Below are 20,449 nucleotides of genomic sequence, written 5' to 3'. Positions count from 1 at the left end.
CGCTTTACATAGATTCATCCTTGATTGAGTACTGCATGTAGCACGTAGCATTCTGGTGTAGCGCTAACCCAGGGACTTCTATACTGCCCTGCCAAGGTAAAGTGCAGTAACTACGTTTTTGGACACACCGACTTATTTGTGTATCCCAAAGGTCAAATTAGCCTTTGTGATTTTGGGGGATAAACAATTACCTCAAGAACAAATGTACAATTAGTGTAATATCACTTATATGCCGATATCTCATTTGGTTGACCAGTTGAATCACTTTTAAACCCATTTTTCAGTGATTTTCTTTTTCGTAGTTACTGCACTTTACCTTGGCAGGGCAGTATAGCCAATACAGTCAGCCAGTTGTCAATATATGAAAGAACACTTCATATTTAACTTTTGAGATATTTCCTTATTCAATTCTCATGCATAAGGCACTGTGCAGGCTGTTTTTGTTTTGTTTCTGACAAGGTGAAAATGTGAGGGGGTTCACTGATAATTTATCACAAAATGTAACTGACAAATGACCAGACCTATTATGTCTGGCCTATTACATAATAGGCCTGGTCTATTGCAGAAGAATGCACATATCTTACAATGTGCACAGACCTATGCATTTCTCTGGTTCACTTAAGGTTGTATTATCTTTTTATTTCGGTGGAAGAGAGAACGACAGAGAAATCCTCCCGACACAGAACCACTTGATTGCGCTAGCTTGCCGTTAGTATTAGAACCGTTGTCTGGAAAGCGGCATTGAAATTCTGTGGATCCAGTGCCATTTAAGAGAGAAATAATGTCTGCAGATATGAACGTACAAGTTTTAAACGCCAGCTTGAATGACAGACTGACAGGAGGGAACATTATTTAGCCTACGTAAAACTCAATTTATTTTCCCCGCGGTGCTGGGGCCAGCAAGCTGTGGACACAATCCTCCTATAGCTAAATTACGCAAATATCTGTGTGTGTATGTGCATGTGTGTACTGTATCTCCCCTGCATATCTCGAGAACGGTCGGACCAATCGACTTCAAACTCGGCCTGCACATCGCCAAGGATCCGAGGGAGTGTGGTCACCATCTCGCTAAGGTGCTGGAGTGAAGTCAGTTGGAATCTGTGAACCGTCCGAACGATGTCAGCACCATGACGTCACATTGATGACAGTGATCTCCATATATGGGCATGAAAGGTACAAATACAGAGTTGCAGAGGTCTCCATATATGGGCATAAAAGGGGAACAGACAGACGGACAGACAGATTTAAAAAGCTCCATATATTGACATCAAAGGGACACAGACAGACGGGTACAACGGGTCTCTGATTAGGGGTACAACAGGTATTCTATAACCAGAGGGGCATTCGTTCCCAACAGGCATCGTTCGCAATGGGCATCGGCCTAATTCAGGAAACTCATTGTTAGGCAAAAAGAATCCCCATTGTTTGGCATACATATAGGCAACAGTTTTGAGTTCTGTTTGTGTTGTGTGTCGTGTGTGTGATGTCAGACCACAAATCACAAACGAGACGTCAGATCAAAAACTCAGCCTATATAAGCAGAGATATATGTAGAGACATGGTGAGATGATGAGATATAAAGTAAAGGTAGGGGATAGTACATAGAAGCATAGAATATATAGATATTATAGACAGATTTCAGACTAAAGAGAAAACCAGGAGAGATTAACTAACAGCGTGTACACACCATAGTGGTGTGGACGTTTTACCATCACTACTGAATGAGAATATCTTCATGGCTAAGAAATTTAAGTGGGGTAACCGTAATCGGGAGGCTAACCGTGGCCAGAATAACTCCGCCACTACTCAGAAGGACCAATATAATTCCACCACTCAGAAAGACCAATATGCCAGGCTCTTAAGCAAGCACCACGGCATCAAGTTCAAGACCTACGTGGATCAGTATGCACAAGGGTTGTCATTACAGGGGGAGGAAAACAGACCAAGCACAGCACTCGAGACCTACGCTGACAAACTCGACATACCTCAACGAAAGGGCGACCAGGCTTTCATCGACTTCTCCGACTCAAATGATTTCTCCTCCATGAACTGCAGCAAAGGAGGGGAGAACAGCTCACTGACTTTGTGCATGGAGAAGATTAATAATGACCGAAATGCCTTGCAAGACTGTGACAGGAAGCATCAGGGCATGTCTGGCAACAAGCAGCGACGTGGAGAGAGGAGATCCGCCATCACTGGTCGTCAATATGGTGACGTGGAGTATGTGGGGGAATCCCGCCCTCCAAAAACAAGAGACTCCCAGCAGCACCAGAGGCAGCAGCAGAGGAGGAACAAAGACCTCCACAGAGACTATACGAGGGATGGTACCCTGTGTCACCAAGGCAGCACATGGGCCAAGAAAGTCAGCTCCAGCGGCCAGGAACAAGAGAAGAAAAAGCCGAAGAAGAAGAACGTGCAAAAGCATCACGAGGAGAACAGAAGGGACGGGGTGATGAGAGCTGCAGTCAATGCCAACAACTTGCAGCAGCAGCAAGCAGCCCACCACGCCTCTTATTTCCATGCTGACTATAGTAATAATGGCATAGGGGGGCAATGGCCAAGAAAGCAAATCTTTGAATCTTACATGATCTCTGAAGAAGTTAACCAGGGCCTAAAGAGTGGACAACTAATTCAGGGACCATTAAGGATCAACCCCAGGAAGTACCAGGAGGCTTTCATTCCATCTCCGGACGGCACACGCGATATATTCCTGGATGGAATCTTAGCTCGAAACAGAGCACTCAACGGGGACATAGTAGTGGTGCAGGTGCTTCCACAGGAGAAGTGGAAGGTAGTGAGGTCAGATAATGACATTGAATTCGAAACCCTTGACCCTTCTGCCCCACGGCCCAATAGAGAAATACTCCAAAGGACCGCCAATGTGGTGTACATTGTTGAGCAGAAACACTCCAGAGCCGCCACAGGTTTCCTCAAATTCAACCACAACAACAATAACAAGGTCTTCACTATGTTCCGCCCTGTGGACCACCGGTTGCCACGGATAAATGTTCCCCTTGCTGACTGCCCCGCCGACTTCAGCTGCCGCCCGGGTGACTACGCCAACACCTTGTTCATCTGTCGTATCACCAACTGGCCGGCTGACAATTTCCTTGCTGAAGGCCGTCTCGCAAATACATTGGGGCAGGCCGGAGATATCGAACCAGAGACAGAGGGCATCCTGACAGAGTATGATGTGGATTTCTCAGAGTTCTCAGAAGACGTGCTGGACTGCCTCCCCAAGAATCTACCCTGGACCATCCCATCTGAGGAGTTTAGCAAGAGGAGAGACCTGAGGAATGAGTGCATATTCACCATTGACCCCGATACAGCTAGAGACCTGGATGATGCCTTGTCTTGTAAACCACTCTCAGATGGTAATTTTGAGGTTGGAGTCCACATTGCTGACGTGAGTTATTTTGTGGAAGAGAGCAATGCTCTGGACTCCATGGCTAGCCAGAGAGCCACCAGTGTATACATGGTCCAAAAGGTGATTCCTATGTTACCCAGGCTGCTGTGTGAGGAGCTGTGCAGTCTGAACCCACTCACCGATAGACTTACATTCTCAGTCATCTGGACCATCACACCACAGGGGAAGATACTGAATGAGCGTTTTGACCGCTCTGTGATCCGCTCCTGCGTGAAGCTGAGCTACGACCACGCGCAGTGCATGATCGAGGCACCGGACAAACTGTTCTCCCCTGAGGAGCTGCCACCCGTGGCCCCTGAGCACACCATTGATGAGATCCAAAATGCTGTGCTCAACTTGCACGCCATAGCCAAGAACCTCAGAGCTCAGCGCTTCCAAGAAGGAGCTCTCCGATTGGACCGCCTGAAGCTCTCATTCACCCTGGACGAAGACACCATGATGCCACAGAGCTGCCATGTTTACCAGTACAGAGACAGCAATGAGCTGGTGGAGGAGTTCATGTTACTGGCCAATATAGCCACAGCCCACCAGATCTACCGCTCCTTCCGAGAGCTGGCCCTGCTCAGATGCCACCCTCCACCCCAGGCCAAGATGGTTGCAGAGTTGCAGGAGTTTTGTGACCAAATGGGCCTTGACATTGACTTCTCCTCTGCTGGAGCTCTGCATAGTAGCCTCCTTGCCATCTTCAGTGATGATGAGTATTCCAGCGCCAGGAAAGAGGTTCTCACCAACATGTGTTCCAGACCAATGCAAATGGCAGAGTACTTCTGCACTGGTGTTCAGCAGGAGGAGTCTCGTTTTAAGCACTATGCCCTAAATGTTCCGTTCTACACTCACTTCACCTCACCCATCCGCCGATACGCTGATGTCATTGTACACAGGCTGCTGGCTGCATCCCTGGGTTGTGGCCCTCCTGTAAAGCTAACTAGAGAGCAGATACATAAGCAGGCATCCCATTGCAACGACAAGAGGGCGGCCTCTAAGAGAGCCCAAGACCTCAGCACAGAACTATTCTTTGGTGTGTTAGTCAAGGAGTGTGGTCCTCTGGACTCTGAGGCCATGGTGATGGGAGTACTGGACCATTCCTTTGACATAATGGTTCTCCGCTATGGTGTGCAGAAACGGATCTACCTCAAGAATCTGCCGGGCCTGGAGATGTTCCAGCATCACAAGGTGGGAAAGAAATCAGAGCTGACACTGGTCTGGGCATCAGAAGAGGACCCACAGAAACCCTCAGTTTGTCAGGTCATTTCACTCTTCACCGTAGTTGAGGTTCAGCTCATAGCAGACCATGTTACCATGAAATGCAGTGCTGTGCTTAAAAGGCCAGATGAGAACGCATCATAGAACAATGTTCAAAGGTACATAATTCAAATCCATGTTTGTCCCTATGATGCATTTGAACTTTGGCACTGGCCTACTCGGGAACGATGCAAGTCGGAAACGATGCAGGTTAGGAATGCATGGTTATACCCGCTTGTCAGAGAGATTGTGGGCAGATTAATTTGTACACTTTGATGTGCAAGGTCCTGGGCTCTCTTAGATGCCGCCCTCTTGTCGTTGAAGTGGGATGCCTGCTTATGTATCTGCTCTCTAGTCAGCTTTACAGGAGGAAAGCAGGAGTGGGAGACAACTGGGCCCACATGTGTCCATCACTACATCTGGGACCCATGGATGGCGTCAAAGGTGAAGGAAGACCTACCTATCGGCAATGGGCACTGCTGAACCATCTACGTACGCACTGGGGTCGACCGCTTCAAATCATCCATGAAGAAGCGGGGCTTTGCAAACAGCGAGTGTGTGGCAAGCCTGACCAGAATGCCAAACAATTAGCACCTGCCCCCTATACAGACCACCCTCAGAAGCCCGCCCCCAGAATGCTATGCAGGAGATGCTCTCCTGGAAACTTGAGGCTAGACTTCAGAGGAGGTGTGTCAAAGATGAACACATCAGGAGACCACACACACTCCATCAACAAGCTGCAGGAAGAACATCAATCAATTCCCAAAGCAACAACCATATAATGATCTTACACCTGATCTATCTATTCTAGGGAGATAGGTGTTTCCTATCAGGGCTTCTGAAATCATTTCTGCACTGTAATCTTATTTTATTTTAACTTATTTTTTAATGTATTCAAATGTCCCTTTATAATGTTTCTTTTACACTGTCTATCTTAATGCCCTATGTCTTAATGTATCAATGCTTAATGTATGTAAAACACTTTGAATTGCCTTGTTGTTTAAACATGCTATACAAATAAACTTGCCTTGCCTTGCCTTACACCCTCTAGTGGTTCTGGAGGGCTGAGGAACGGTTCCTCTGCATAGTAGAAGCTTGGTTGGAGCACAGCGGGTATGAGGAGAGCAAGGAACTGCTTGGAGAAAAGGGACTGGCTAAAACGTTCCTCTGTGTAGAGCAGAAGCTTAAAGGGGGTGTAAATAATATATATACGTTTTTTTGGTTAAAAATCTCTATATTCTAATTAGTAATCAATAATCATATATATACAGACTAGAGAGTATTTGTCCTCTACCGTCTCTCCAGCTCTTTAGTAAACCGAAAATACAATTTCAGGTCAGGATATCAATTATATCCAATCAGGAGATGCTCATGTTTTTTGTTTAATCACTTGCAATGTCACTTGCATATCCTGTATGAGTTCTCTCTCCTGTGTGGATCAAATTAAAATAGTGTCCCGACCTGAAAATGTATTTCAGAGACGGGGAGACTCCTGTTACTTGAATCAATAGATTCCTCAATTACAGTGAGTTGATCTGGTGGTGTGGTGGTATTATTATTTTGATTTTCCAGTGGTACCTCCTGGTTATCTGTGTTTTTGCTTTGAAAGCGTCCTCAGTGCTTTCCGTAGGTCATACATTCAGAAATCGGAATCAAGCATTTTTTTTTCATTATTTGTCTTTTTGTTTTCAGATGTAGGTAGTCAGATTTGATACGGTTGCCAATTTGTCAAATATATGATTTATATCTCGCAATGGCCATGTTTATTCCTGTCTTAAGAATATGTGTGGGTAAGAACATTTTGAATGATTGGATTTTGTGATTGCCAATCGCAGGCTAATACGCTGTTTTTGTTCCATGGCTGTTCTGATTTGTATAGTGCAGTGGTCCTCGAACATTGTCATGTCACGGCCCCCAAATTGATAGGCAGCTGACCCTCATTTCAGATTTTGTCTGAAAAAATATTTTTTTTTGTTAGATTATGGTTAGTACAGACTTCTACTGTAGGTGGTGAAGAGAGAGGGGAGAAGTGAAACCTATTCAGTAATTCAGTAGGGTGAGTTTGTGTGTATTAGCAGGAGGGACTCTCAGATTTTCAGGTACCCCTATCCCGGGTTGTTGTACCCGAGTTACAACGAAACAGAACTTTTTTCCCCCTAATCTTCAGGGTCTCCCATTCATGAAATGTATTGTTGTGGAACTTTATTTTAAGGCAAAAGTGATTAAATCAATGGATAAATTGATGCACCCAATACATTCAGAAAGAGCAGAGAGGTCCTGCTGGAGGGTGCAAGGGCCACATAATGCTGTCTAGCTTTTCAAGCAAGCTCTGATTTAGCTATATGGGTTGTCAGACAGCTAGTGCACATACCAACAAAAGGTGTGTTCATTGTTTTCTCTTTTGCACTGTAAGGCTCTAAACACAGTGATACAATAGGCATACTTATAGGAATTAGTTTCCATAAAAAAATAACACTTTACTTTTTTATATTTACCAAAAAGTAAAGGTTTTGATGTCAAATTCCTGCATTGCATGCATTGTCATTCCATGCATTCCATGCATTGTCTAACCCTGCCTAAAATAAATATGTTTTTTTGGGGGTATGGAATCCATGTTGACCTCTAAAGGCAATTTCGATAGAGCACCTTATTCAATTCCACTCAAAAACCTTGCTCTCTGTGTGTTTCTCCCTCAACACCAGATTGTTCACAGATGCCATTGAGGGCTTTATAGAAAGGTAGAGATGTGTGCAGAGGACCCTATGTGCTCAGTTAGGAACTGGTACCTTAACACTGGCAGTTGAGGTAGGCAGATAAAGATACTGTCCTGCTTTAAGGTCTGCTGGTGAGGTTGTCCGTAATCCAGGCAACCAAGCAGTATTCCACTTGGTTGGATAGTGTTGAAAGTCCTGGTTATGTCGAGGAACATGACTGACAGTGCTACGCTGCCTCTCCAGGTGCGTGTAGCTAGATGATGGCATCATTCACATCAATGTTTTCTCATTATGAAAACTGCAGGGGGTCCAGGGAGTCACTCACCAGGGGCTTCGGGTGCTGCAGGACCAGAATCTCAAAGATCTTGACAGCCTATATGTAGTGCCCCAGACAAGACGCGGCCACAACAGCTCTGCCAATTGAGCTTAGCTCTATTGGCACAGTAGGTTGTGCGTCGGTTTGCCGAGTGGGAGACTGGGGTTTATGTCCCGCTCAGTGCGAATCACTGCATCTGGTGTAGTCGGCAGGACATGGAGGAGGTTCTCACGAGAGGGACATGAAGGATGTTGTGCAGTGTGAAGGTCGCGATGCATGCTTGAAGTGTGAAGCACAGGGACGTAGTCCCAAAAACTGAGGGGGTAGATGTAGTGCCCTGGACAAAACCCGGCTGCAACATCTCTGCCAATCGAGCTTAGCTCTATTGGCACGGTAGGTTGTGCGTCGGTTTGCCGAGTGGGAGACTGGGGTTTGATTACCACTCGGTGTGACTCACTCACTATATAGTCATTAAAAGCGCTCGGGTGTCCTCTCTTGAACACCAGGACACTGCAAGGAGGTCAGAATTGGGGCAACTTCTTCAGCGTCAGGGTCCAGGAAGAGGTTGGATAGGTGCTGGAATGCTGCTGCCAACTGCCTGGCACATGCCTTGAGCACCCTGGGATTGGTGTTTGGACCCCTTTTATTTGTAAAAAAACAACTTTCAAAAACAAGTTTACAAAGTGCTTCACATACAAGAACAGCAAACAAGCAAAGTGAAAGAAAAATGAAACATAGAAGGGACAATTCCCTGCCCACCAACACAGAGGTTGTGAGTTCAAATCCACCGTGGTGCATCGGGCTATGTCAGGCGTCTATGCGAACACAATTGGCCCGTGTTCGGGGAAGGTAAGCCGAGCGGGGAGGGTGATATTGATCATTGCGCGTACTACGGGCTGGGGGCGGAACCTGGGGCTGTCAGCGAGTGTTGGGCGGGAGGAGTAGGACAAGGGCTCTACGTCCTCCCGGTGGGGACTCCTCACTGGCAGGTGAGTCAGTAGGATACAAGAGCAGTGACAACACAGGAGGAATCAATTGGTATAACGACTAAATTGGGGAGAAAAAGGGGGTAAAAGATAATTGGCTAAACGCTAAACTCTTTATTTATTTTTTTGTTAAAAAGAGAGGAGAAAAAAAGGGACAATTCCTAACCCTAGTTAAAAGCCATTTTATAAAAAGGTTTTAAAGGTGCACACTGCGCCTGCCTGTCTTGTTTCAGGACTACATTTCAGTATGTCTTTAGGTGAATTACATTCTGACTATTTGGTGATGTAGGGCAGACACCTGGTTCATACCTCAGCTGATGATGAAGAGAGGAAGCCTTCTGAAATTATGGGCTTTTTGTCACCTTTCTCCCAAAACATTTTTTTTTTTTAATAAACAGGTTCCCAAATTCCACTGACACATGCCTTTTCTATTTGAACGACCACATCAAACATGAGGTGGGCGCAAATACTGCGGCATGGTTATGCTGGACCTCCAAAAGGCATTTGACAAGGTAAATCACTCTATATTGATTGATAAGCTAAAAGCAATCGGTTTTGATAGCACATCAGTGAATTGGATGAAATCCTATCTGGAGGAGAGAGAACAGGTGGTGGGGATGAACGGGAACCCTGTCCCCCTCCTCCCAGTGAGCTGTGGCGTTCCACAAGGAAGCATACTAGGGCCTTTACTGTTCCTAATATATGTAAACGACATGACATCAGCTTGTGACTACAATTTGTTCTTGTCCGTGGATGACTCGTCTCTGCTGGTCTCGGACAAGGACAAATTGCAGGTTGGAAAAGCCCTTAGCTCTGAACTCAGTAAAATCTGCACCTGGCTCGCTGATAACAAACTATCATTACACCTGGGTAAAACTGAATCCATTCTCTTTGGGTCCAAAATAAACCTCTGCAAGGCCAACGGCTTCACAGTAAAAGTGGGTGACAATGTGATCACAAGAAAAAAGGAAATTACCTACCTAGGTTACATTTTAGAGGCAAATCTTTCCAGTGAAAAAATAGCAACAAAGGTAATCAAAAAAGTCAACCAAAGAACAAGATTTTTGTACAGGATCTCCTCTCTAGTCAGTAAGAATACATTAAGGACTCTAGCAGGAGCACCCAAGGCCTTAAAAACAAGGCTCCAAACATCCCAAAACTAACTGGTAAGGCTACTGCTTGGCCTTACATCAACTCATTTAACTTTGTTAGAGTGGAATGGCTCAAGGTAGAGGACAGAGCACAGCAACTAGCAATGGGCCTGGTCTGCAAGATACACTACACCACAAAGACACCCCTGTACCTGTCGAACTACTTCAAAAACGTCAATGATGTCCATTGTCCACAATCATAACACCAGAGGGAGCTCCACAAATCACGTTCAACCCAGATTTGGCTCTAACAAGGGATTACATTTGTTCTACTCCTAAGCCCCCCCCCCCCCAAATGTTTACTATACATTTTTCTACCCGTTTATATGATGTTTTTACATAGTAGTGTATATTTGTCCGTCATTAAATGTTTCGATGAATTGAGTACAAAGGAAAATGGAAACAGACCTTGTATTGAACTGTACTTCCTTGTCTTTGCAAACTGTTAATAAAGTATTCAATCAATCAAGATTGCCTTTCCATAGTTTGCTTGGTGGCGACGACCACACTTTTTTTTTTTAATAGTTTGTTTGGTGGCGACTGATCTCTCAAAAACAGATTCTGCTCTGCGTTTGAATCTGTCGTTAGCCGTGTTGACAACCCGTGCACATTGGCTACAAGTGGGCGTGCCATCAGATCAGTAAGCAGGCCGCGCTTTACCCACTCAAATGTAGTGGGCGGGATTTACGTGTGTGCCGTTCGTTCCCCACTGGAAACAAACCGAAACTCATTTAACAATAGCGTCCTCGAAGCCGACAAAACCACAGAAAGTTAGTAACATTTTAAATTGCTCTTTCATCATAGAAACAAGTGGGCTTATAACCAAAACGATCCATGTTCTTTGGGAGAAATGGTGTTAGTGTTCCGTGGAGAAATATTGTTAGTGGGAATGAATGAAAACAAACAGACCAAAATCCCGGTTTCCCTGACCACGGGTCGTCCGTTCAGCTCCGCCCAGAGCCAAATGTATAAGTAAAAAACAGCAGAGGACGCAGTTTTTCCTTTTTATTTGGCGATGGGTTCCCAGATTGGGTGGCGACGACCACACTCTTTGTTCTGGGCTATGATCCCATAGCATGGGAGGACGCCCGTCATTCAGAGTATGGGGAAGTATCCCCATTGGCTTAAAGGATTGAAGGCCAATGATGAAAAAGTGTAGAGACAGTGTTGAGCAAGCAACCTGGTAAAAAAAACACACTTTGTTCTAAATCGGAAGTTAAATCCTGAAGGACTTTTGGTCGAACAAAAAGGACCCCCCCCCCCTCTCAAAGGGAAAAGTCATTACATTTGAGCCCCCGGTTTTACATTTGAGCCCCCAAAGTGACAGTTTTCCTGTCACTTTGCAGTTAGTCCCTCAAGCCAGACAACTATTCAACAGCTCCTGAATGCTACATTGGCAGAAGCATTTGAAAATTGCGTGAACCAACATCTGGCACGAGAGACTGCTTTGAAAAGGGCGGGGGGGGGGTCACTTGTCTATAATGGCGGATACGGAAATGGTTTGTGGACTGTGCGCAGGCACGAGGAGTGCATAGAAGAGGATACAGTAGGTAGGCGGGCTGTAGACCGGATACGGTCACCGCGCAGCAGAAACTACAGTAAATCGAAACTAGACTTTCACACCAGGTTAATGTATTCACATGGAAACAACTAGTAGTCTAGACATGGTTGTCACATCATTGACGATGATTAAGAGAGCAACGTGTTGTTCGTCCCTTTCACCAGGAAGCCGTGTCTCTAATTTCTTGACGTGCATACGTATCCACCAATAGGGAAGGCATGTAAGTCTATACGTTCATCCAACCAGCCGCCTGGAACCACTGCGTCTGCAAGGACCCAGTGTTGCCATGTCTGCTTATTATAAGCGACTTTGGGTTTGTTGTTCTGTAAAGTTGCGGCTTGCGGTTTTTGGGGCTTGTTTCTAAAGTGTATTTGCTTATTTGGGCTCATTTCCTAATGTTGTTTAAACCAGTGGTTCTCGTATTTGTCCACGGACCCCCATCTGAAAATAGCTTGTGCCAGGACCCCCCCCCCCAAATACCATACAACATTTGTGTTGTTAAAATGTTATTTTTTTTTAAATCCCAAGATTACCATTTTCTTTTTCAAGATTTTTTTCCTTTTCTTTTCTGTTGTTGAAAATAGCAGATCCACAAGCTCACAGCGCGTTTTGAGCTTAGAGATCGGCTAGAGAATAGCCGTTGCCTAGTAGTCGCTTCTTTTGGGCTCGTTTTCATAGACCCGGTTGCTTATTTGTCTCCCAAAATCTGGCAACACTGCGAAGACCTTCTTTGCCCCGATGTAACTCGTAGTGTTTTGGCGGCTGTGCGCGAAGATGGCGGAAAATTTGAAAGGTAAAGTTTTCGGGCGACAATAATCGAATTCGTACTCGGTTGAACGTCGTATCGTGTGTTTGTCTTTGGCCTCGCAAAGGCCGCGATCACACACGGAGTGGTGATCGGCTCTGTTGGAGTGATCGTAGTATAGTTGTGGAGCATTATGGCGGGCTGGGTCAACATGGTGACTTTATGGAGGAGGAAGAAGAAGCAACAACAAGAGTGCGCGCAGAAAGAAAGACACTCGATCGTTGTTGTTGATGGTTTGAGTCGTTCAGACTCGTTCTGTGAGCCTTTACACCGTAATAGCGGTACCGTGTCTTAAAAGAGGTGACCTTTGCATTAGTGTGTGTGAGTTCTTAGTTTAATCTAGAATATGTGGTCGTGGGATTGTTCTTGCGGCTAAATGCTGCGCCGCTAAGTTCAGGCGCCAAGTTGTAACAGGTCCATACAGAGCAAACATGGCGCTTCCTTGTGTAACGTCAGGTCTATTCATATATTAGCCTCGATACAAGACGTCGTTTAACATATCCACTACCTGCCAGTTCTTTATGAGCGATTCTTATTCGAGCGCAAATGTGAAAACTGACGTTACATTACGTTTTGTTACCCATCGAATTGTGTGACCCCGTGGGTCTCAAATTCACGCTAGCTTGTTGCAGAGCCTAAGTGCAGTAATTAACTACGGGGAAAAAGCCGATAAATTGGTTTAAAAGCGTTTCACTGGTCAGCCAAATGAAATATTGGCATATAAGTGATATTACACGAATTGTATATCTGTTCTTGAGGTAATTGTTTATCCCCAAAATCACGAAGGCTAATTTGACATTTGGGATACATTCGGTGTGTCCAAAAACGTTGTTACTGCACTTAGCTCGGCGTTCGCGGCTTTGAGAGATGACGAGGTGTGGATTGAAACTTTATTTGTAACTTGTTTATTCATTTGACGGTGAGGACTCGTGACGAAAATTGTGTAGTCGCGGAATTTGATAGGCCACCACTGTCGGTGTAACCTCCCAGCTCTTTAGTTGCTGATCTTAACAGTTGATCTAACTGTCTTGTTCCTGCTTCTGGACCTGTTCCATGAATTGTTTGATCTCTAAACAAACGTGGTATCGCAGGTTGTAGTGCTCCGTACATTAGCTTATTTTAACATTTTAGGTTTGTAGTTGTGATCTAATGCATTGGTTCTCAAGCCTGTGAATTTCAAGGACCCCAATAACCCTGAGAGCCCATGTGTACACTCAGAGTTAACAGAAACCCTAAGGGTTCATTTAGAACCCCCCCCAAGGAACGCTGAGGGTCCCTGAACCCCACTTTGAGAACCACTCTAGTAAACAGACACGTTTATGCAGGTTGTAGTGTTCCATGCATTAGAGATGATCTAAACACACTTGTTTTTTGTAATTTATGTGTTCCGTGCTTTAGATTATATAAGCTGATTTATTATTGAAGGTTGTAGTGTGCCATGCATTAGTTTTAACATCTAAATACATGTGTTATTGCAGGTAGTAGTGTTCCTTGCATTAATTGTATCTAAACACATGTGTTATTGCAGGTAGTAGTGTTCCTTGCATTAATTGTATCTAAACACATGTGTTATTGCAGGTAGTAGTTTGCCAGGTTGTGTCGTGCCATGCAAGCTTTCCTGGGACGACCTTGAGGATGTCTGTCGCCGTCGGAGGGTAAACTGCAAACAATTAAGGGTGAACAAGAACAACTTTAACGACTATGAAGTTCAATTCCTCTGCGATTACAAGAAGGACAAGGTGAGTTGTCAAGTGTATTAATGACATTAACATGATACATTTACACCAGTGATTTTTCTTTTTTAAAGGTATACTGAGTGGGATTTGTCTGTTGCCGTTTGTAAATTCAACATTCCCAGTTGTCTCTCTTCGCCGGCTAAACGCATACCTACCATCCATAGTTTGTTGCCCAGAAACGTCCCAAACAAAGTAAAATAAGAACGCGGGAGGAAGGAAGGGTCTCTGCCGATAAAGACACTTGTAGTGGGTCATAAGTGTTGATTGAGTGTTTTTTGTTGTTGTTGTTGTTAAAGCCTTCATGGAGAAATACTGTATTTATGGACAGACTGGCCTACAGATTTCTCCATACAAGTGGTACACTTTTCTAACATTACCATTTGATTCATGCAAATCACTTTATGGCTGTTTTTCCTACTATCCACTATCCAAAAAAAACTATCCAAAAAACAAAAACGATGTTGAAAGATTTAACAAGAGAACTCAAATGAAACCGAATCAAAAAACTTAAAAACAAATTAAAACTAAAACACAAAATAGCCCTTGTTAATAGAGTAGTACCAATTCGTTTAATTCTAAAGTTACCCTGTCTTAATATAATTACTTAACTGTTTAATAATATTAATAAACTCAGTATTTATATTGTGGAAATAATGTTTGACTGGTCCCTTTTCTTTTTCTATGTTTGCTCTGAACAATGCGTTTTGATGGCTATAGGTCCAGGATGAGGAACTGTACCTGGTAAAATGGAGGGGCTACCCAGAATCCGATAACTCCTGGGAACCCAAGAGGAACCTCAAATGTGGCAAGTTGATCAAGGAGTTTCACCAGGACCTGGAGCAGGAGCTGAGACGCCAAAAGAAACGTGTCATCCCTAAAAGACTGGGCAAGGACATTTCTTTGGTCCTCACCCAAAAAGCCAAACATCGCTTGAGTCTCCAGCGTTGGGAGGACCACATGAATAAGACCCGCAACCATCCAGGCCGGATCTTTGTCCTGAACGAGGTGGACCTTGAGGGCCCACCCAAGGACTTCACCTACATCAACAACTGCAAGGTAGGCCCAGGCATCGTGCTGAACGAGATGGCGGTAGGCTGTGAATGTAAGAACTGCTTGGAGGAGCCTGTTAACGGCTGCTGCCCAGGTGCCGCCCTGCACCGCATGGCCTACAGTGACCGGGGGCAGGTGCGGATTCGGCCGGGTGAGCCCATCTACGAGTGTAACTCCTGTTGCTGCTGCGGCCCTGACTGTCCCAACCGAGTTGTGCAGCATGGCATCCAGTACGACCTTTGCATCTTTAAGACTGAGAATGGACGGGGCTGGGGCGTGCGCACCCTGCAGCATATTAGGAAGAACGCCTTTGTCATGGAGTATGTGGGAGAGGTAAGTTTTACTCAGTTAAGTTCTGCTTGAAAACGGGGTTCTGATTGAACCAGTACCTCATAGACGGGGTCTTGGCCTGGGTATGTTTGAAATATTAACGACCATTCCGGTGTCAGTATTTGTCGATGTTTGTTTGAGGTTTCAGCCATATGTTGTGCACAAATCTTGACCATTTGTTGATTTTTGTTCCTAAATTCTATTTTAGATTTTTCAAGTTTGCAGCTTGAACTGCAGTTCACTGCACATACGTTATTGAGTCTTGAGTACAGATACACAGAGAGTCTCTTAAAAAGATGTTTTGCAGCTAGCTCCATCTTGATTGATTGATTGATTACTTTATTAACGGTTTGCAAAAAGTACAGAGGTACAGTTATACAATAATGCTAAAAGGATAACACAGAAAGTCTTGAAGGGCTTGTTTCCATTGTGGTCCTCTGTATTCAATTCATCAAGACATATAAAGACATACCATACTATACATGAGATCATCAATACTAGGGGCAGTAAAATAAAATGTACAGAAAAACAGTGGGGAGTCATTTCTTTTGGCAAGCTAGAAGACTTGTCTAGGTCCAGTTGCATCAAGCGGGGACTTTCAGAAACTGCTTCTAGCATGGAAAGCGGAAGATATTTGATATTTAAGTGAAATTTAATGACTAGAGTAATACAGGGATTTTAGTGAAAATAAACAGTGTATTTTCACAAGGGAGCAAGTATTACCAATGCCTAACCTACCACCTTTTCAACATGAATGGACTAGGAAGGAGCCACATGGCTCGGGAACCTTTGGTTCACAATGTTACTTGTACAGTATGTAAAATATATATGACATGTAGTGACACCGGTATGATCCTTTTTTAATAATTCCAGCAGCAGTGAGTAATGAGTATTGTTGCATTCAGCCATAGATTAACTCGAAACTTGGTGTGGGGTAATTTATCTTTTATTTTATTTTTCATTACACAGCGTAAGAGTATAAGCCCATTTTGAAATTCGCTACATTTCTTTCCTGAAATTATCCTGCAGAACTGCCCCCCCCCCTCCTTAAATTGTTAACTGTAAAGAAGTCCTGTACCTTGTCATGCCACTGACAGATCATCACAACAGATGAAGCTGAGAAGAGAGGTCATCTGTATGATCGCCAGGGCTCTACGTACTTGTTTGACCTGGACTACGTGGAAGACGTCTACACAGTGGACGCTGCTCATCAAGGCAACATCTCACATTTTGTCAACCATAGTGTGAGTCTCCTGCAGTTCATGTTCAATGGGCGCTACCGCAGTTTCTTTGCCCATCTTGAGATGGAAAGTTTTGATGTACAAGTCATTGACTGGTTCCGTTCTCTCTTTTGCAGTGCAACCCCAACTTGCAGGTATACAATGTTTTTATAGACAACATTGATGAGAGGATCCCAAGAATAGCGTTGTTTTCAACCCGGCCAATTCGGGCAGGAGAGGAGCTCACCTTTGACTACAAGATGCAAAGTAAGTGTGTTTTTAAGATAATATAATTTGTCTTATATATCTTGTAGCTTGACTTCTCGTTGATGAAGGGGTGTGCACACTACACACGGTGAAGGTTCACAAATTGTTCTTTGAAGCCATAATGTGGTGTTTGTGTCAGCTGTTGGCGGAGTAGTCAAAATATTTTAACCCATCCCTAATTTAAACGACGGTCTGTGACTGGGTGGCAAGTCTTTTCCAAAGCAAGCAAAGAGTACATACAGGTATTTACATGTATGTAACCGTGTTCATTTGACTCTGGGCGGAGCTGTACGGAGGACCCGTGCTCAGGGAAACCGGGGTTTTGGTCTGCCTTCAGCCTTCCACTTCCGGTGGTGCGACTTATGTTTTCATTCCCACTAACAATATTTCTCTACGGAACACTAACACCATTTCTCCCAAAGAACATGGATCGTTTTGGTTATAAGCCCACTTGTTTCTATGATGAAAGAGCAAGTTAAAATGTTACTAACTTTCCGTGGTTTTGTCGGCTCCGAGGACGCTATTGTTAAATGAGTTTCGGTTTGTTTCCAGTGGGCAACGAGCCGCACACATGTAAATCCCGCCCACTACATTTGATTGGGTAAAGCGCGTTCTGCTTCCTGATCTGATGGCACGCCCACTTGTAGCCAATGTGCACGGGTTGTCAACACGGCTACTGACAGATTCAAGCGCAGCGCTGAATCTGTTCTTGAGAGATTACATCCTAGTAGTTAATCAATGACTAGTTAGTCACATTCAGTTAATAAATCCATGTAAACCTGCATTATTAACTATATTCACACAGATGTGCAAAAATGACTGCCATAGTCCTTATTTTTTAGTTGGTTGATATTCCAAACACGACTGTTAATAATGATCAATCAATTATTTGTTGTAATTAAATCACAAGTCATTAACGGTCCTAATTTGGTGACAGTTTCAGACAATTTGTTGATTTCACAATAGTAACAATACATGCTAGAAATTGAGCAGTATGATTTTGATGTGTTTCCAGTGGATCCAGTTGACACAGAGAGCACCAGAATGGACTCCAGTTTCAGTTTAGCGGGACTCCCGAGCTCTCCTAAAAAGCGCATTCGAGTGGAGTGCAGGTGTGGATCGGACACCTGCAGGAAGTACCTGTTCTAAAGAGAAACTCCTCCAAAACTGGAAAAGAACAGCATTAGCTGTCTGTAAATGTTGATAGTTTTACACATTTTTGTATAAATATTTTATTTTTAATATTGAATGCAGAAATCCACTCTAGATGTATTGGTTGAACATGTGTGAACATTCTCATAACTAAAACCCACAGCAACCAAGACATGAATCTGTCATGTCATCAAGCAAAACCTGGGGGTTGCTCTTTGTACAATGTGCAAGAAATGAACTGTTTGCACCCACAGGTTGTTTATGTGAGAATTTGCATAACAATTATTATATTGAATTGTTCTGAGCCAAACGTATGCCTGTTAACATTGTCATCCACTGTGTCAGTTGAGCAGCTCATTCATTCTAGGATTTGGTTGAGATGAATTAAGGGAGATTTGACTCTCTTCTTTTACTTTTGGGGAGACACCGCCTGAAATGGGAATTGGATGGAAGTCCATTTTTGTTTATTTGATGGTAGCGCCAATTGTCACCTTGTTTTTTATAAGCAACTTTGGCATTTTTTATTTTTTTAATCATGACTCTTATTCCATTGTTGGCCAGCTATTATTTTAAGATTGTTGGGGTTGGAAACCCATTTTCTAAACATTCAACATTTGAATTTTTGTGCTAACATTTGTTTTGGCTTGTAATTTAAACAAGTTTATCATCAGATGTCAGTGATTTGTCCTTCTTAATTAAATCATCCGTCCTGTTTTCCTTTTTTTTTAATGTTCTGAAATTGCAGAAAAAAACTTCTGAAATGCCCACTGCTACTTAAAAGCTTGAATGTCGGTGATGTTCAGATTAATGGGGTTCCTTTGTATGTAGAGAGCTCACCCTGCATTATAAATGTGTCATAGGTGAAAAATATCAATGTACCTTTTTTTGTCAATGCTTCTTTTTAATACTACTTGGTTTGTTTTATGCCTTTGAAAGTGTGCAAAATCCATGCTATCTCTTTGAAATTGAAACCAGTTTTATAGGAACACATAGTTTTTTTTTCATTAGTTTGCACTCAATAAAAAATTGAGGGGATTAGGGGAGGGACTACATTAAACAATCCCATTGTTGAAACGATGGGATATGTTCTATCCTCTTCTATCATTAAGGAAGGAATAATGGTATTAATCTTCCTTTCTCTCATTAACATACCACAGTCTCTGTACAATATCACTGTATGCTTGACCATGATATCTTAGCGTTCTAGGTTTTTTTTATTTTTATGAATTACTATGGCCTTGCAAACATTGTAAATAAATGGCTATCAAGAGATTAACTGTAATTTCTTTAAGCAACATTATCCCCTCAAATAAGTTAGAATTATGTTAGTCTAATGACTGGCATGACTGTAACGTAAAGGTTTATACAGTGTATATAGTGAAATGGCAATGCCATAGGTTTATAGTGTCCAAAAAGAAATCCTGCACACACTTGGTTTTTAGCGCACCGTACCACTAGATGGAGCTGTTGAATAGATATGACATCCACCGCATCATTGAAAACTTATTTACGCCCATACATTGCAATAATTACAGAAAAATCCTCTTATCATGTGGGGAAAACATATGTTCGTAAACTGCTTTAAAGAACACTTAAAGTTAATGAAACAGCAGTTAATATCATCTAAGATAATTCCATTGGGGGCAGCTATGGCACTAGCATTCCTCTGTTATAATACTTTTTGGTCTCTTACTAAAACGGATAAAACCACAAGGATGGTGCTTATTGGCTCAGGAAATCAAGTATAGCTCTTTATTTGTTGCCACATAAGAACCTCTATACCGATATGTCTCACATTAGAAGTTCTTGTAAGCAGGCCTTAACCACTTTCAACCTGGTATCCCTATTTTTCAAATACTTTCATAAAATATCTACAAGTTCACAGCACGTGAGCTAGTATATCTTTTTTTCCCCACTATTACAACATGACACTGTTGTACGACAAATTATAAAACAAGGCTTTTAAGTGGTTAACTGCTTTTGTGCTGTCATCTCTGGGTCACAGTGCTGTGAATCCCCAGACTGTCTGCTCTAGTTCACAGAGTCCCATTCCCCACATGCGGAATCTAGTCCATCTGTACATTAGCAAGTGACTTTAGGGGAAGCCTGGTTAGAAGTTTCCTAGCCTGTAAACCTGACAAATCTGCCACAGCAAAAAATATATATATTAGTCTGGCCATGCCAGGCTAGCAGTTTCTCTGCTGATACAGACAGCTGTTGCATGGACTCTGATTGGATTGAGAGGATCAGGGGTTTCCTTAAGTAAGCCTACGTACCAGGAAAACACACACTTGGATGAATGGAATACAGGCCAGTGTCTGGCTCATTTGACCATACTGGGTATTGCAGTGTGACATCCTTCAGTTATAGTTTCTCCCAACAAGCCGACAGAAAGATACGTTCGTTACTTTCTTTTCTTTTTTCAACACCGCAGTCAGACGTACAGCATGTATGTCATATCATCAGCTCTTTCCAAGGACAATAGCACAGGC

At 43.4% G+C, this 20,449-nt stretch overlaps 2 protein-coding genes across 3 annotated transcripts; both read left to right on the top strand.

The window, feature by feature from the left end:
* Positions 1 to 1,735: 1,735 nt before the first annotated feature.
* On the top strand, positions 1,736 to 4,774 carry LOC308096484 (DIS3-like exonuclease 2; the record flags this gene model as incomplete). Its single annotated transcript, XM_080443904.1, has 1 exon — positions 1,736 to 4,774. The coding sequence occupies one exon, from the start codon at positions 1,736 to 1,738 to the stop codon at positions 4,772 to 4,774; it is 3,039 nt and encodes a 1,012-aa protein (XP_080300030.1).
* A 7,368-nt stretch (positions 4,775 to 12,142) lies between these two features.
* LOC308096918 (histone-lysine N-methyltransferase SUV39H1-like) lies at positions 12,143 to 19,229 on the top strand. Of its 2 annotated transcripts, none has more exons than XM_080444437.1 (6): positions 12,143 to 12,190; positions 13,796 to 13,941; positions 14,656 to 15,321; positions 16,416 to 16,562; positions 16,676 to 16,805; positions 17,821 to 19,229. In XM_080444437.1, exons 1-6 carry the CDS (start codon positions 12,172 to 12,174, stop codon positions 17,952 to 17,954), a joined length of 1,242 nt encoding a protein of 413 aa, XP_080300563.1. In that variant the 5' UTR covers positions 12,143 to 12,171; the 3' UTR covers positions 17,955 to 19,229. The 2 variants fall into 2 exon arrangements, with proteins under 2 accessions (XP_080300563.1, XP_080300562.1); XM_080444436.1 differs by having other exon boundaries at positions 12,148 to 12,190; positions 13,781 to 13,941.
* The last annotated feature ends 1,220 nt before the right edge of the window (positions 19,230 to 20,449 follow it).

This window comes from Gymnoscopelus braueri, assembly GCF_963280865.1.
Source record: "Gymnoscopelus braueri genome assembly, chromosome: 12".
Lineage (NCBI taxonomy): Eukaryota > Metazoa > Chordata > Actinopteri > Myctophiformes > Myctophidae > Gymnoscopelus > Gymnoscopelus braueri.
The sequence above is the reverse complement of the archived record's forward strand: the minus strand, read 5'-3'. Positions and strand labels throughout refer to the sequence as shown.

Excerpts from the sequence above, each read along its gene's own strand:
- LOC308096918 (XM_080444436.1), top strand. Across the intron at positions 16,563-16,675 it reads CACATTTTGTCAACCATAGT|TGCAACCCCAACTTGCAGGT; the intron begins GTGAGTCTCCTG and ends TCTCTTTTGCAG. Across the intron at positions 16,806-17,820 it reads CTTTGACTACAAGATGCAAA|TGGATCCAGTTGACACAGAG; the intron begins GTAAGTGTGTTT and ends ATGTGTTTCCAG.